The following is a 17245-nucleotide window of genomic DNA, read 5'->3' as shown; positions in this document are numbered from 1 at the left end:
TTTAACCTGGTCAAATATTAGTAATTAATCACACAGCGGTTGACACAACCGCCGGGTCTTGCATTATAAAGGGCAGCATCGTTTGAATGATCCAGAAAGTACGATACAACTGGATCATTGACATGCTCTCAAAGTAACGGCGAATAAGCCAGACAATGGTTTCTGAAAACAAAACGAAAAAGGTCAAAACGATGGGTTTAACTAAAACGATCGGTAGTGAAAGTCATTAGTTGAAAATTCAACGGGGCCAACGAGATATTTCAGATAGACTTTGGGTCCGCTGTTGTGTAAATTCAAAGGGATAAAATTAAGGCTAAGAAGCTGGACCCTACCTTTCCCGATCATTGTCTGTCCCTGAAAATGTCAGATAGTGATTCGCATGCAAGGCCCGGGCTACCCACAGCGTCTATCTGAGAGACGACCCGAACTATTTAATCCATTCAAAATACATTATTCATGGATTAAATCTAGGACATCGTTTATGACATGAAAACTCCTAGCCTTTTCAATATTTACACAGAAGTAGGGGACATAAATCTAGGAACTTTACATAATTATAATGCACACAACCAACACTAACATACAAATTAAACATGTCGACAAAAAGTAAAGTCATAAAAAAACAAAGCTATGTCTGTTTTCCGATAAGTGACATTTAATTGAATTGACTTATCAAGATGATACAATCGCATCGAAAAAATGCCTAGCCTCTGTATAACATAATATGATCCCACTTGTAGAGGTATATCACTTTTCCCTTTTACGAACCAATTACAGAGTTTTCATGAGGGCTATGCAATGGAGAGTGCCCACTTTACGTGACTATGTTTGCGAATTATGGCGGATCAGCAGCCGAGAAAGTGCGTGTGCGGGCTGCAGCTTGCTCCAAATCCCCTCCTAATTTTGTGATCCAACTAAAAAAAGTCAAATGCATCTAGATTCCACATTTTACTTTTCAATTTTTGTGATTTTTATTCCTTTCTTGAAAAGGAGGCGGACCCCCCCCCCCCCCCCCCCCCCCCGCCTCTGCATCGTTATGAGGCGCATAATCATTCTTATTATTTATTGAGCAAAGTACATAACAAATCTAACCAAAGCCGAAATGTTACAAGATATGAAAAGTAAACAAATAGGGCTAAGTCGACTTCTTCTACAACAACACCTGTCATATTTAGTTATCCTTTTGGTTTGCAATATGATTTGGGACAGTAGGATTTAGATTAAACGACCCGAGGAGGTTTGAGTTTGACACACTTATTTCCGACACTGAATCCTCTAAATATAGGATAATGTTTGTGATATCAGCCAGTTCGTATATACTTCTCTTTAAAATGTAGGTTTGAGTTTGACACACTTATTTCTGACACTGAACCCTACTAGACAGACTTACAGTTCACACATTACAATGGGAAAATAAAATTACAAAATCCATATCAACTTTTTATGGTAAGAATCATCCTCAATACAATGAACAATGAATGCGTGCATCTTCATTTGTTCTTATTTTGCACTAATAATAAATAAATTCAGGGCACAACTTCGGCACACACGTCCTTACCCAGATTAATTAGCTCTATGGCTGAGTGAAGCCATTGGCACCACACCTCTTGAATTCTGGGGGCGGCGGGGGCAGGCTGGTCTCTGCCGTTGGCCCGTTTTCCACGATGAACGCCGTCGCCATGCCCATGATGATGTGGAACTCAAAGTGGCAGTGGAGGTACCACATCCCAGGGTTGTCGGTGACGAAGCGCACGGCGGCCCAGCCGGTCCTGGGCACCTGCACCGTGTTCCTCAGCGGTGGGTTGTGGTAGTTGAACTTCTTGGGGTCCGTCTTGGGGTTGTAGTTGCCCAGCCCCGTGGCGAGGACAAAGAAGTCGTAGCCATGGAGGTGCATGGGGTTGGAGTCGCTCTGCAGCAGCGCCGTGCCCTGGAAGATGATCTCCACCGAGGTGTTGTACCGGAACCTCCGTAGCTTGGTCGCCTTGAACGTCGGCTCGAGCGCCTTCTCCAGTGGCCCCGGCGGGATGAGGGAGCGATCAGTGTAGTTGTACGGGTGCGGCGGATGGTCGGGGAGGTCCTCCGTGTAGAGGCCACTTGTCCGGCCGTCGTAGTACCTCTCGAGGAGCGACGCATTAGTCGGGTGGCGGAAGGACACGTTGTTCATGGTGGCCACCACGATGGTCTCTGGACTCCTCCCACGCTCGCATGTCTTGTTAGTGCCGCGGCAGATGGAGCCGAGGCCGAGCGTGAAGAAGAGGCGCTCATCGACGTGCATGGGAACGCGGTGGCGGTCTGGGTGGGCGAGGCCGGTGAGGTTGCTGTGGAAGTAGTAGGACGGCATGGTGTTGTGCTGGCTGGGCATGAGTGGCGTCGGCACCGGCAGCCCGTTGTTGTTATGGGAGGATCCGGCGTAGCGAACGAGGCCACGGGACACGAACCCCGGGATCTGCGGGTCAGGCTCCGGCGGCTGGTTTGCGAGCGCCACCATATGGTAGTGCGCGGGCGGGGCGTTAGCGGCCATGAGCACGTCGATGGCCTCCCCTGGCGCGACGGTCACCATGTCCGTCTTATACGGCGTCAGGTAGTACCCGTCGGCGCCCACCACCATGAACGTGTGCCCAGCGACCTTGAAGTAGTACTCCGAAAAGAGCGCCGTGTTCACAATCCGCAGCAGGTATGTGTCCCCGCGCACCACGTCGAGGACGAAGCTCTCCTCCGGCTTGCCAGAGCAGTTGCTGAGGTCGCCGAGCTTACCGTTGATGGTCGCCGACAGCGGATTGTCGTCAAAGTTACCATCATGCATCCTCCTGTCTAGCTCGACGAGGTCGAGCTCCCACCACTCGCCGATGATGATGGGCACGTCCTTGGCGGGCGTCGGGAACGGGTACCTCCCGCCCTTGGGGCGGATGATGAAGGCGCCGGCAACGGTGGCGCGGAGGCAGGTGACGTGGGCGTGCCACCACAGCGTGCCAACTTGGCCCGTGACGTTGAAGCTGTACATGTGCTCGCCGCCGGGAGGGATGGGGCATTCGGTGATGAAGCCGGCGCCATCGGACCAGCAGCTCCTCATCTGCCGGACACCATGCCAGTGGATGGTGAGCCCGTGAGGGAGACGGTTGACGACGTGGACGACAACCGTGTCGCCGTCGGTGACGTCGATGGTGGGGCCTGGGAGCTGCCCATTCACCACGTAAATCTTGGTCGTGTTGCACAGGTGTGTCTGGTTCATCTCGTGCACCTGTACATCATTTGTCAAATACGTAACTGATTAGTCTAGTTAACCAATCAGGAGGTTAAAGTTAGATAGTAAGTACTATATATTAATTATACTCACAACAAAGGTGTGTTCCACGACCGCCGCCTCACCACCGCCGGCCGCCGCCAGAGCCGCGAGGACAACGGCGCAGAACATGGTCGCCGCCATGGAGAACTTCTCCATGCTTGCTTGGTCTGCAAACTCAGTGCTATGGCGTTCTCGATCGGTAGTTAGCTAGCTAGTTAAGTCGCTGCTCAATGGAAGGGTGGTTTGCTAAGCCTGTGGTGTGGCCTATTTATACACTCGAGGGATTAGGCGTCGGCATCCTACGGCCGTTTGCAATGGTTGACTTGACCAGGCTAATCAAACCAGGCGACATGAAACACCATGCATGTTGATATCATGGATCACGTACGCAAGCACAGTAGATCACTCCTGCTACATATGCATGCATGGCTATTAGCTTAGCTAGGCCGGCTAGAGGCGAGGCTTCATGGAAAGACCGTGATGTGAAGGGAGGTTACAGTCTTACAGATTAGCATCATTCGCACGTACAATACTTTTTGTTGCGCCGGTAATTAAGAGGCCACCTAACCCTTCGCCTTCCGGGGTAATTAGTTTAGCACGACTTGTTAATCCAGAGAGAATGACAAGTCAATCGCGGCTATGGTAATTAAGCTAGAGCTTAGGCGACGAGACTTCCTAACCGGCGTGTGAGAAATTGCAGTGCGCACTGAGTTAACGCGGCATCAAAACAAGTTCACCACATCAAATCACGTACTCCCACCCTCTTCAAAAGGATGCTACAGTATATATTTTTTTTATCTCAAAAGTCAAATAGTGCAAAGATTGATCAAATTTGTACAAAAAATGAAAAACTACCAACAACCACAATACCTGACACATATAATATAAAGAAATATTTTATCATATGTTTCTTGAATTAATTATTTATTTTATTATATAACCTGATATTATAGTTGTTTATAATTTTTTCCATATATAAATTTGATCAAACATTGCATCGCTTGACTTGGGACAAAATGTATAGGAATTTCATTTTAGAAATGGAGGGAGTGTACCACTTTTACGTAACCTAGTTAGGCGTCCATGAATGGGCATCAGCTGGCGAATTGGTCGGCTCGTAGTATTAAGAAACCAAAATAACTCCATTTCTTCAAACTACAATACTACTAGTAATATGCAAAGACTCTCTGCCCACTAACTTCTACCAATCCAGCATCGGTCAGAGCCTGACTTAGGATGTTTCATTGGTAACAGATGCTCCACGGCGGAGGAAGTTCCACGCTGCAGGCAAGGCATCGCATTTTACTGACTTGGATATGTACAATTGGTAGATCTTATTGTTACTTCAGCACTTCTGCAGCCTTGACTTATGATACATTATGTTTACAAAGTCCAAACCATCATATGTTTATATGTTTGCCGGTTAATTTTGAACTTTAACCTGGTAAAATATTACACCCTCCGGTCATAATAAGTGTCGTGGTTTTAGTTCAAAACTAAAACCATCACACTTATTATTATTATGGATCGGAGTAAGTAGTAATTAATCATATCGGTTGACATGACCACCACCGGGTCATGCGTTATAAAGGGCAACATCGTTTGAAGATAAGATATGTGCAAATGAAAAGAACCATGCAGAAAGCACTCCCGTTTTTCCTGATGGACTTGACAGTACAACTGGTTCATTGACATGCTCACAAAGTAGGGGCGAATTCGTCAAACAATGGTTTCTCAAAAGGAAAAGAAAAATGTCAAAGCGATGGTTGTAACTGAACGGTCAGTAGTCAAAGTAATTAGTTGAAAATTCAACGGGACAAACAGGAATTTCAGATAGACTTCGCATCCGCTGTCGGGTATCTATTTTTCCTAAATTCTTGTTTTAATAGGTATTTATTTTTTTCAAGCCCTTACAGCCTTACCCTAATAGGGATTTTACCCGTCGAGTTAGCGGGTTGCAGTCCGGATTGCCATGTTGACGGCTGTGGCCTAAATTCTACGGTTAAAAAGAAGGCTAAGAAGCCGCACTACTTTTAGCGATCATTGTCTATACCTGGAAATTTCAGATAATTATGCGACTCGCATACAATGGCCGGGCCACTCGGCATCTATCTGACAAATTGACTCAAATTATTAAGTCCATTTAAATGCAAATACACCATTCATGGATTACATCTGGTGCATCGTTATGAGATGAAAACACACAAGATTTTTCAACAAACAGTGGATTTTTATTCACTCAAAAGAAAGGGATACAAATACAATAAGCACATATCCAGCCTTTTGCGGATTTTACATAATTAGAATGCACACAATCCACACCAATAGGCACAAAATAAAACACTTAGGAAAATAGTAAAGTAATACAAGACCAAATTTATGTCTGCGCGAGAAAGAAAAACGATCATATGATCGACAAGCTATATTAACTGCTATCCGCACCAACCATCTCTTGACACCATAAGGATGACAACACTATTAAGGAAAACCCTAGCAGTAGCGCTGGTTTTATGCTCACTAGTAGCACGGGTAGACGCGCTACTAATAAGGCCCTACAGCTATTGCTTAGCAGTAACGCGTGCCCGCACGCGCTATTGCTAGGACAAATAGCTGCAATGTTTGTTCACTCCCACGCTACTGCTAATATAACTACTGGCAGCGTGTTTTCTCTCCATCGCTACTAGTATTCTTTTTTATTTTTTTATTTTTAGTGTATTTATGCGCCATCATACAAATATTGGTACAATACCAGTTATGAGGTTTACATCATTATGTCCATAACAGTGTGTTAAATGAAGGTGGATTAGGTTCAAGTGAAGGCAATATGTGGTGCATGTCAAAAGTATACTACTAATCCAAACTTGATCAGTTTGGACTAGTAGTACTTTCGATGTGCACCACATGTTGCCTCCACTTGAATCTAATCCGCCAGCACAAGCTATTTAATCATCATCATAGTCATTACCACCAATAGTATTTATTTAATCACCACTAACACTAGCTAATAATAATCATCATAGTCATTACCACCAACACTAGATATTTTATCTTCATAGTAATATTGTAGCACATCATCATCCTCAAACTCATTTCTAGCTAGCTAATCACTCCTGCTGCTCTCTCTTAGGTAAAATAATATAAAACATGTGTAGCTCTTCTCCTTGATCAAGTTGGAGCATGCAGATTAACCTGTCTCCTAATCGTGGGTAGCGCATCTGTTTGCTGCCCCCTAATACTTCTCTGCGCTTCTCCATCACACATTTGGTCCAGTCTTGCACTATTAAGCATCCGTCGCTAATCTTGAATGCACTAAAGTTATCTGTAGGATATCTTGGCCGTAAGCTAATAATACTCATGTTACCTTTAGTCTCGATTCCATAAGGCACAACATTCATCGGGAGTCCCTGTTGAAGAACATCGTATGGTAACATACTTAGCAATGAAGTTTAGCTTCAAAAATAATGTATGGAAAAGATGCACTGAGGACAAATAGTAAATTTTTTACCATCCTTCTTAAATAGATGTGACCGTAGTTCATTACGAACACTATTGGTCGCACGTTTTCAGTACTAACATTTCTAAATGCAGGAAGAAAATTTGTCTTGACAGTATCAAGATCCTCAAGCCATGAAACATAATGACTTAGCTCCTCGCAGTTTAGTTCAGCCTCGGGAAAGTAGTATGTCCTGTCTACCAAGCGCTGGACATGTTTGCTTGCACCGAAATAAGTTGACAATACAAATTAGTTGTCAACTATTTTTGAATAAACAATATCAAAGACATAAATATGGTTTTGAAACTTACATAATGGTATAACTGGAGGCGTCTGCACATCGACCCAGATGTCGGTATTACCTTCAATATTATCTTCCGGACGAATATTAGAGGTGATAACCATATCAGGCTCAAATGCATAAGTCTTGCATAGTGCTCGCCATGTTTTGCATCTAAAATAGGTGTAGTCGTCTGAATTGTATAATTTTGCGTGGAAAATATAACCATGCTCGGTCTTCAAGTAAACTTTCTTTTCCTCCATAGTACGACTGAAACCTATCTTATCCAATACAAAAACTCTTGCATGGCAGGGGATACACTAGTAGAATAGTAAAAAAAGACTTGTCATGCTTAATGTCATGCTTAAATTATAAGTTGAAGCAAATGAAGCAAATGTCGTGCTTAATTACGAAAAAAGACTTGTCGTTGTGACTTACTATATCCACTTCGAAGTTCTCGTCCAGCTTGATGCTAAAGCGCCTATCATCATCTAGGAAGATTCCGTCGCACAGGCCACACTCATCTTTGCAGTATTTGCAAATACCGAAATCATTTTCGTCATCAGACATTTCCTATGTTCATAGTTAAAACATTAATTGAAAATCGATCGAAGACAACTACCAGGATACTCAACACACAAATCCGGGGCACTCGATATTTCCTACATCTTCTGACACAAGTCATGCCAAAATTCACGGAAAAATCCGGCATGACCTTTGCTAAAATAGGACATATCGAGCGCCTGAAATTTGCCGGAACGGAAATGAATCAACACTCCGGCAAAACATAGGCCACGCGGAGGTGTAACCTGCAAACATGACCGGCCACTTGGGCAAGCACATATCCTATTTGAGCAACACAAGATATACATTTCAAAATATCTTATAGGACTCAAATTAGCATGCATTCAATAAGCAAAAGTAAATCATCTCATGCATCCATACATCGTCGAATATTATCACTAATACATCCCGAATAGTGTCATACATATAACATCACTAGTACAACTAAAACCCTAGCACACGACGGGTATCGGCGCGGGCGGTGGACACCCACAGAGAAGAAACCATCACGGGATCATAGCTCCAGTGAGATCCCTGGAGAACCTGCCAGGTATTGGAGAACCTGTGCTCCAACGCAAACAAGTAGCGACGGACGTGCGCGTCCTCCTCATTGACACGGTGACGCACCACCTCCGCGGGGTCCTCGAGCCTCTGGACCGTCACTGGCCCACGCGACCGCCACCAAAGAAGGTTCGGGTCAACGACAGGCTGGCTCCTCACCAACCTGCGCCCCCCGGTAGGTAGCGCCTCCCAGTACCACCCCAGCGGAGCCCAGTCCCGGACATGGCCTATCTGGTCAAGCAGGTGTCGTCCTCCGCCGACTCGACGACGAGGATGCGGGATAGGCATCGTCCACGTCGATGCGGGAACATTGCTTTACCTAAAAAAATAGCAACAAGTTCTTACTAACTAGTTCTATTAATTCAACTAGTTCTTATTAAAAATAAACTTACTATAAATAAAAATAAACTAGTACCTAATTAGTACCTAGTTCTTACTAACTAACTAGTAGCTAGGAACTACTTCCCTAATTACCATCTAATTTGATGAAGCTGGGGGTGGAAAGTGGTAGCGGATATGCCAATTATCCAACTATAAAGTGAAATAAGTGGTCAAAATTTACTTGTTTTATGATTCATCTTAGAAATTTGATTCGTTTCCACCCTTACATGAACCCTAACTCATTTGAGCCGCATCCGCATCCGATTCGTTTCCACCCTTACATGAACCCTAACTAATTTGATGCAACTAAAATATAAAGAAACCCCAAGCAGAGGTAGGGGAGAGGGAGGAGCAGGCGTGCTCACCTCGGGTGCCTGCGATGAGGGAGGGGCAGGCCGCGTCGAGGTCGGGGTCGGGGGTCGGGGCTCAGGCGCGCGGCGGATGGCGGCGTCGAGGTCGGGGTCGGGGGCGGTGTCTGGGGCGGCGTTGAGGTCGGGGGCGGGGGCGGCGTTGAATCTGGGGTTGGGGGCGGCGTAGAGGGTGTGCAGAGAGCGCGCGGCGGCCGACGGGCGACAGCGACGGTGAGAGTGGAGAACTGGATTTGGGGGAAGTGGCCGTGGGGAAGGACGAACCCCGTATGGTTAAGTCAGAAGTTGCAGTAGCGCGTTCCAGAAAGCGCGCTACTGCTACGTTAGCTACAGCGCGTTCTCGGATACACGCTACTGCTACTCCTGTCTCTTTTTCCCCTTTTTCATTTAGTTTTCTTCATATTTTATTTTTTTCCTTTCACCTTATTATATTTCTTTCATTTTCAATTACCTTTCTATGTGCTTTCCATTTAATTTTATATCCTTTAGCAGTAGCGAGTTTAGATAAAAAAGCGCTGCTACAAACAAAGTAGCGGTAGCGCGGTTCGATATAGGTCGCTACTACTGTGTGTAGCCTATAGCTAAGCCGTAGGAATTTTAGTAGTAACGTGTTTAGAACAAGACGCGCTACTGCTAAAACTTTATCTACAACGCAGTTTGCACAGGCGTGCTACTACTACTTAGCACCAGCGTGCTTCTTTGACCCGCGCTACTTCTAAAGTTCTGTGTATAAGGTTTTCGCTAGTAGTGCAAGAAAAGTTCTTCAACAACAGCGCCTTCAAGAAGGGAACGATGCTCAAGTGCCGCCATCACCGGGACCAACTACGAAAGGTTAGATTATAGGTTTTGACCATGAAGAACGAGTCTGAGCATTGCCTTCAACAAGGTAATGATAGAAAAACATCCCTATTTCCAGGTATAAGTAACTCGGACTTTCTCCGTGGAGCTCGAGACTAAGTAGTCGAGAAGCACCACCAAATGAAAGTTAATCTTGTGTTGTCACCACCATTTTCCACGATCCCACAAGTACATGCGATACGTAGGAAATCTCACCATCGTTATTGCACAACCATACCCTCAGCGTCAAGCCATCGTAGATAGACGCATCTCACCGCCGAAGGAAAACTAGGAGGAGTGAGAGCCACCGAAACCCACAATCCCAACTGCATCCCCTAACCTTGTCAGTATGAGCGGCAAACAACAACCACCGGATCTGGACAAAAGAACTCTCATGAAGACCCTTTGATGACCATCGCAATCAACATGTCGAGTGGCCGGCCGATGCTACCATGGCCAGGTCTAAATGAGAAACACTGCAGCCAGATGGCGCCAACCACATGGACGACGTCGTTGCAGGTGGGATCCAACCAGTGGAGGAGGCCATTCGACACCCAACCATAGTCTGCCATCACAGGGACCACCATCGACGACACAACATATGCCTTAGACCCACCGCCGCTGGCCGCGTTGATCTAAGTGGCACATGCATGATCGAGATCATACCTCCGGCAATCTTTGATGTCGCCATAGGCCTCCGACCGAGCTCCAAATGTCCGCTACAAGCATCAATGACTCCTGCCCAAGACCGCGTCGTTACGCCTGAATTACCAATGCATGAAGCCCACGAGTGCCCCTCCATCACGAGCATGCACCCCGCTGCTGCTATCGGCCACACGGGCTTGGCCCGATGGCGTCCTTTGGTGACTATGTGGTGTAGGAAGGGGAGATGGGGTGTTGCATCCACTAGGTCTTGTGAGGAGGGATGAAAGGTCATTCGGCGGATAGGTCTTGCCAAGCTTATCTTCGAACACAATTTGAATTTCATGAAAACTTCTAGCTAAACTAGTTTTTATTTGATCCAATCCCTGAGAACGAATGGGAGGTAGAAACACCAAGAGGCTGAACAATCCGGACCTGACAATGAGCCGCCTAGAAACCTCACGTCGTATAATTAAACATTAAGTAGTGATTTCGAACATTAAAATGTTACTGCTACATGGTGATGACCCACAAGTATAGGGGATCTATCGTAGTCCTTTCGATAAGTAAGAGTGTCAAACCCAACGAGGAGCAGAAGGAAATGATAAACGGTTTTCAGCAAGGTATTCTCTGCAAGTACTGAAATAAGTGGTAATAGATAGTTTTGTGATAAGATAATTTGTAATGAGCAACAAGTAACAAAATTAAATAAAGTGCAGCAAGGTGGCCCAATCCTTTTTGTAGCAAAGGACAAGCCTGGACAAACTCTTATATAAGGAAAAGCGCTCCCATGTGGGTGGACCGGTGCTTGGGTGCTGTTCTTACTTGAACAAGCATCCCAATTATGATTAACTTCTATTGCAAGCATCCGCAACTACAACAAAAGTATTAAGGTAAACCTAACCATAGCATGAAACATATGGATCCAAATCAGCCCCTTACGAAGCAACGCATAAACTAGCGTTTAAGCTTCTGTCACTCTAGCAACCCATCATCTACTTATTACTTCCCAATGCCTTCCTCTAGGCCCAAATAATGGTGAAGTGTTATGTAGTAGACATTCACATAACACCACTAGAGGCTAGACAACCTGCATCTCATCAAAATATCGAACGAATACCAAATTCACATGACTACTAATAGCAAGACTTCTCCCTTGTCCTCAGGAACAAACGTAACTACTCACAAAGCATAAACATGTTCATAATCAGAGGGGTATTAATATGCATAAAGGATCTGAACATATGATCTTCCACCAATTAAACCAACTAGCATCAACTACAAGGAGTAATTAACACTACTAGCAACAGACTAGCACCAATCCCGGACTTGGAGACAAGAATTGGATACAAGAGATGAACTAGGGTTTTGAGATGAGATGGTGCTAATGAAGATGTTGATGGAGATTGCCCTCTCCCGATGAGAGGAGCGTTGGTGATGACGATGGCGATGATTTCCCCCTCCAGGAGGGAAGTTTCCCCGGCAGAACAGCTCTGCCGAAGCTCTAGATTGGATCCGCCAAGGTTCCGCCTCGTGGTGGCGGAGTTTTGTCCCGAAAGGTTGCTTCCTACTTTTTTCTCGACGAAAGACTTCATATAGGAGAAGATGGTCATCGGAGAGCCACCAGGGGGGCCACGAGGTAGGGGGCGCGCCCTAGGGGGCGCCCCCACCCTCGTGAGAAGGGTGTGGGCCCCTGGTCTTCATCTTTGGCGATGATTTTTCATTATTTATTATAAGGTATTCCGTGGAGTTTCAGGACTTTTGGAGTTGTGCAGACTAGGTCTCTAATATTTGCTCCTTTTCCAGCCCAGAATTCTAGCTGCCGGCATTCTCCCTCCTTATGTAAACCTTGTAAAATAAGAGATAATAGCCATAAGTATTTTGACATAATGTTAAATAACAGCCCATAATGCAATAAATATCGATATAAAATCATGATGCAAAATGGACGTATCAACTCCCCCAAGTTTAGACCTCGCTTGTCCTCAAGCGAAAGCCGATAACGATAAATATGTCCTCATGTTTAGAGGTAGAGGCGTCGATAAAAATAAAATACGGACATGAGGGCATCATGATTATTCTCATAACAGCAACATACATAGATATTGTCATATGATTACTTATGTTCAAGTGATGATCTATTCACAATGCAAAAGTATGAATCAGAAACGTTACTGAGAACCAACAAACTATAACCTCAATCATTGAAGCAATTGCAATTTATCATAACATCAGAAAGAGTCTATGTCAGAGCTAAAAAGCAAGTCCACATACGCAACTATCATCTAGTCCTTCATAATTGCTAACACTCGCGTAATACTTGTGGTTACGGTGTTTTAATCGGACACAGAGAAAGATAGGGTCTTATAGTTTCACCCCACAAACTTTTACCTCAAGGGTAATGTCAAAGATAATAACTCATGCCCCCTACATCCACTACTAGGGAAAAGCCTATACACAGAATCTTACCAGCAGCGCGCTATAAAATCAGGCGCTGCTGCTAAGTAGCAGTAGCGCGGGCTGTGGAAACTCGCTGCTGAAACAAGTTTATCAGTAGCACGCGCACTCCAAGCGGCGCTACTGCTAAAATTTCCACGACGCCGCCGCGAGGCCAGTTATAGCAGCAGCGCATTAAAATAGACAGCGCTACTGCTACGTAACGTAGCAGCAGTGCATTCAGGCAATAATCGCTACTGCTAAATTAACTACAGATCTCACTAGCCTCATCCATAGATCAGACTCACACACACTCACGGTCTCCTCCTCACCCCCCGCCCCGTCGCCCCTCCCCCGATCTGCGCCGCTGTCGCCTCATCCTCCTCGCTAGACTCGGTACCGGCCTCCTCCTCCGTCCTCCCTCCACTCGCCGCTGGCCGCCCCCTTCTCGCTCTGCCTTCCTCCTCGATCCGTCCTCCCTCCACTCGCCGCCGGCCGGCCCCTCCTCGCTCCGCCTTCCTCCTCCGTCCTACTATCTTCTCCCTCCTCGAGTCGCCCCTCCTTGTCCCTCCTCCTTGATACATTTTGATTTAGTAGGCTTTCATATGCAACATTTTGATTTAGTTGATTTAGTATGCTAGTGGATTTAGTATGCTAGTTGATTTAGTATGCTAGTTGATTTAGTCGATTTAGTTGATATGATTCAGTTGATTTAGTAGGCTAGTTGATTTAGTTGATTTAGAACATTTTGATTTAGTTTATTTAGTAGGCTAGTGGATTTAGTTGATTTAGTAGGCTAGTTGATTTAGAACATTTTGATTTAGTTGATTTAGTAAAATGGCGCCACCACCAGCACCACTATGTCGACTGTGCAAGTCAAGGTGCGCCAGCAGCCTTGCAACTGGCAAGCTGTTCGACATCTACTTGTATCCGAGTTTTCGTCATGCGACGGTAAGAAATTAGATGAAATGTAACAACTACTTTATTTTTAGTGTTGGCATTATTGCATTGTGTCATTTTGCTTTTCTTACACAGATCGTCCCATGCAATGTGAGGTTGAAATTCAACAAGCTGACAGGAGACACTGTGACATTTGAGGCTCCTGGGGGTCGTACACTATGGAGGTCGAGAAAGGACGCAATATGTCGCAGATTGGAGGAGATGGATGGGCCCGTTTCCTCGCTCGCATGCGTCTTACTGGTGGTGAGTTGATCAGATTCTCCTTCAAAGCAAAAAGACCCAAGCTGGTTGTCATTTATATCAACCTGGTGGAAGATGATGAAGATGAAGAAGATGATGAAAATAATGAGGACCCACTCAATGAAGATGATGAGAACCCACTTCATGAAGCCATCATAGCTCAAAGAATGAGGCTGAGCGAGGAGGAGGTGTGCAACCTATGGGACATAATTCCGTCACGTGATGACTTTGTCGGGGTGCCATTCGTGACCCGCCTGACAAGTACCATGGTCGATCGGCATGAAATGGTATGTTATACGTACTGCATGTAGTAATTTGATGATATGTACATGCTGTATTGTTATACTTACAAATCTAGTCGATGATATACTTTAGTGTAGAGTCTGATCACATGCTTAGGCTATTTATTAATTGATATGTTTTTCTTATTCAGAGATTGCCAAAGAACCTATTTGTGAGTTGTGGTATCGAGCCTGATGAAGAAGGCTCAGTTGGACTACGCCTTACCGCAAGGGGCTCCGTCACCACATGTACTTACCGCATGGGCACAGATGGTCGCACATACTTGAACTCGGTTGGGTGGAAGAGATTCCTCGTTGGCAAGAATCTTCGTGCTGGACAGGCCATCCTAATTACTATCAGGAACACCCACCGCCCAGGCTTGAGGATGATGATCGTCGTCGATATCATCTAGAACTACATATGTGTATGTGGCTATATCATCTAGAACTACATATGATGATCGCCGTCGATATCATGTAGAACTACATATGATGATCGTCGTCGATATCATCTAGAACTAAATATGATGATTGTCGTCGATGTCACCTTGTACTGCTTGAGGATGCATGTTGAGTATATATGAAATTGTTATCTAGTACTCCCTCGGTTCCAAATTACTCGTCGTGGTTTGAGTTCAAATTTGAACTAAAACCACGACGAGTAATTTCGAACTGAGGGAGTACTACCTAGTACCTATAATACTTTATGAAATTGATATCTAGTAGTACCTAGTATCTGGAAATTGCAGTTTATCGAAGCCGGAATGGGGAAATGGTGAAAGATATAACAGTAGCGCTGGACCAGGAAATCGCTACAGCTAAGTAATAGCAGCGCGTTCCTGAAAAGCACTGCTACTATAGTCAATAGTGGTAGCGCGGGTATAGGCAGCGCTACTACTAAGAGTTAGCTGTAGCGCCTTATTGGTAGCGCGGGTACCCACGCTGCTGATAGGCCTAAAACCCGCGCTGCTGCTAGCCTTTTCCCTAGTAGTGATCCAATTATATAACACCCTTAAGAGACTTATTATGATAACACCGGAGCTTATTCTGATAACACCCCGACCCACCTGTAGCTACAAACTAACCACGAGCAAACTGCGGATGCAAAGAAAAAAAACAGAAACCACCCCGCCTTATCCTCTCCTCCACCCCTCGCTCTCCTCGTCCTCCACACCCGCATCCCACCGCGTCGTCACCTCCCTGTGCCCTTCCCCCACACCGCCGGACCATCTCCCTGCCCGCGCCGCCGCACCACCTTCCTCCCCCGCGCCACCTAGCCGCCATCTTCGTCCGCGCCGCCGCCCCACCTCCTTCCCCCGCGCCGCCACGGCGCCATCCCGACGACCTCCTACCTCCCACCCCGCGTCATCCCCTCCCTGCAATGCCGCCGGCCATGTGCCCAAGCCGCCGCCAGCGCCCTGGTCCCGCCCAAGCCTGCCACTACTTCCTTCCCGACGTGGCCAGACCCGATCCTCTTCGACCACACCTCCCCTGATCCCGCCGTCGGGCACTGAAATCACCACATCCACGACCTCGCCCCCACCTTCTTGATGGCCACCGGATCCGCGGTCGCCCGCTGTTCATGGACTCCGGCGGGGGCTGCGAGATTCCCTGCCCTGCATCCCAGATCCGGAGGCTCCTTCTATGCGGCCCCTCTCCCCGCCCCGACGAGGTCGCTGCTGCTGCTCTCCAGCTTGGCGCGCGTGGGGTCCAGGTGTTCCTGGAGCGGCCCTGCCCATGGGCGAGCGGGATTGGAGCCGTCAGAGCGGCCATCTACACCTCGGGCACCTCCCCTGTTCTCCCTCCCTCTCTTGGGTGCCTCCCCGATGACCCACACGACGGCGGCCACTGCCCTGACCCGGGAAGGAGCGACTACTAGGGCCTCCCTTGCCTACCGTCACGGCGGACACAATCTTTGCTCTTGGATTTTCGTGCAGGCCCGGAGCTTCAAAAATTTGTTTGCCCTTTTATAGTTCGCTCAATGTGCAGAAGAAAAGGTTTCTTTTTTGAAGTTCGCTTTGTTCTTGGTTGTGGCACGATAAAAAAGTGATGCAGTTCGCCCGGTTCACAAATGCATTTCAGAACTACTTGACGGACGATCTTGTGTTGAACGACGCATGCACGATAGCTGATCCAAGCGCCTACGGCTGCTCTGACTTGCCAGTGGATGGTCTGTGATGTAGTGTCGTTCATATTTCGGCCACCTTTCGGCGTTTGTGTAGCACTGCTCAATGCATTTTTTGGGGGCTCTTTTCCTTAAGAAATCTTGAGTACATGATGTAGTTCACAGATAGTGTGATGAAGCTCACTTTTGCTATATGCTTTATACTTCACTTGTAAAACAATTTGCAAGGTAGTTCACTCCATCCGCATGGCAGCTGGAAAAAGACAAGTATAAATTTTTTTTGATGGTTGTTATGTAAACTGTAGCTTGTTTGTAAAAAAATTACCCTAATGCAGTTCGTTATAAATCGTGAAGCGGTTCATTTTGTAAAATGGTAAGAGAAAAAAATCCTTTCTTGGGGATGTTCTTCTAGTGAACCTCTTTTTTTCCTAAAAATTAATGCAGTACATTAGCTTCGACTATTCGGTACAGACACGTTTGTGATAAAAAAGTTAAGTAAACGACAAAAGTAGTTCACCTCATTTGTGTAGCAGCTCATTACACCTTGGTATGAAGTGCAATTTGTGTTTCAAAAACCATTTGATTACATCAAAACACATGCAGTGCGTTTGGTCCTCCGATGTTGTTCACTTTTGAGAGTGATGCTGTTCACTTGCCCTCAACATGAAAATGCAAAAAAAATAGCGAAACAACAAGATAGCAATGAGGTTCACTTTGACATATGTCGCGGTTCATTTGCCTCGTCTCTGCAGTCCACTCTCGTTCATAAAAATTGTTGAGAAAAAGACAATAAA

The 17245-nt window shown here is 46.0% G+C and overlaps 2 protein-coding genes across 2 annotated transcripts; one reads left to right on the top strand and one right to left on the bottom strand.

The window, feature by feature from the left end:
• Positions 1-1309: 1309 nt before the first annotated feature.
• On the bottom strand, positions 1310-3503 carry LOC125532123 (laccase-19-like). Its single transcript, XM_048696287.2, has 2 exons — positions 3335-3503; positions 1310-3238 (listed from the first exon to the last, which is right to left on the bottom strand). Exons 1-2 carry the CDS (start codon positions 3437-3439, stop codon positions 1574-1576), a joined length of 1770 nt encoding a protein of 589 aa, XP_048552244.2. The 5' UTR covers positions 3440-3503; the 3' UTR covers positions 1310-1573.
• A 10460-nt stretch (positions 3504-13963) lies between these two features.
• Positions 13964-14739, top strand: LOC147981297 (uncharacterized). The gene is made up of 2 exons (XM_087517077.1): positions 13964-14332; positions 14479-14739. Exons 1-2 carry the CDS (start codon positions 13964-13966, stop codon positions 14737-14739), a joined length of 630 nt encoding a protein of 209 aa, XP_087373203.1.
• The last annotated feature ends 2506 nt before the right edge of the window (positions 14740-17245 follow it).

This window comes from Triticum urartu, chromosome 3A, assembly GCF_056163025.1.
Source record: "Triticum urartu cultivar PI428250 chromosome 3A, HENAU_Tu73, whole genome shotgun sequence".
NCBI lineage: Eukaryota > Viridiplantae > Streptophyta > Magnoliopsida > Poales > Poaceae > Triticum > Triticum urartu.
The sequence above is the reverse complement of the archived record's forward strand: the minus strand, read 5'-3'. Positions and strand labels throughout refer to the sequence as shown.

Excerpts from the sequence above, each read along its gene's own strand:
- LOC125532123 (XM_048696287.2), bottom strand. The coding sequence starts at position 3,439 with ATGGAGAAGTTCTCCATGGCGGCGACCATGTTCTGCGCCGTTGTCCTC. Across the intron at positions 3,239-3,334 it reads TCGTGGAACACACCTTTGTT|GTGCACGAGATGAACCAGAC; the intron begins GTGAGTATAATT and ends AATGATGTACAG.
- LOC147981297 (XM_087517077.1), top strand. The coding sequence starts at position 13,964 with ATGGAGGTCGAGAAAGGACGCAATATGTCGCAGATTGGAGGAGATGGA. Across the intron at positions 14,333-14,478 it reads TGGTCGATCGGCATGAAATG|AGATTGCCAAAGAACCTATT; the intron begins GTATGTTATACG and ends TTTCTTATTCAG.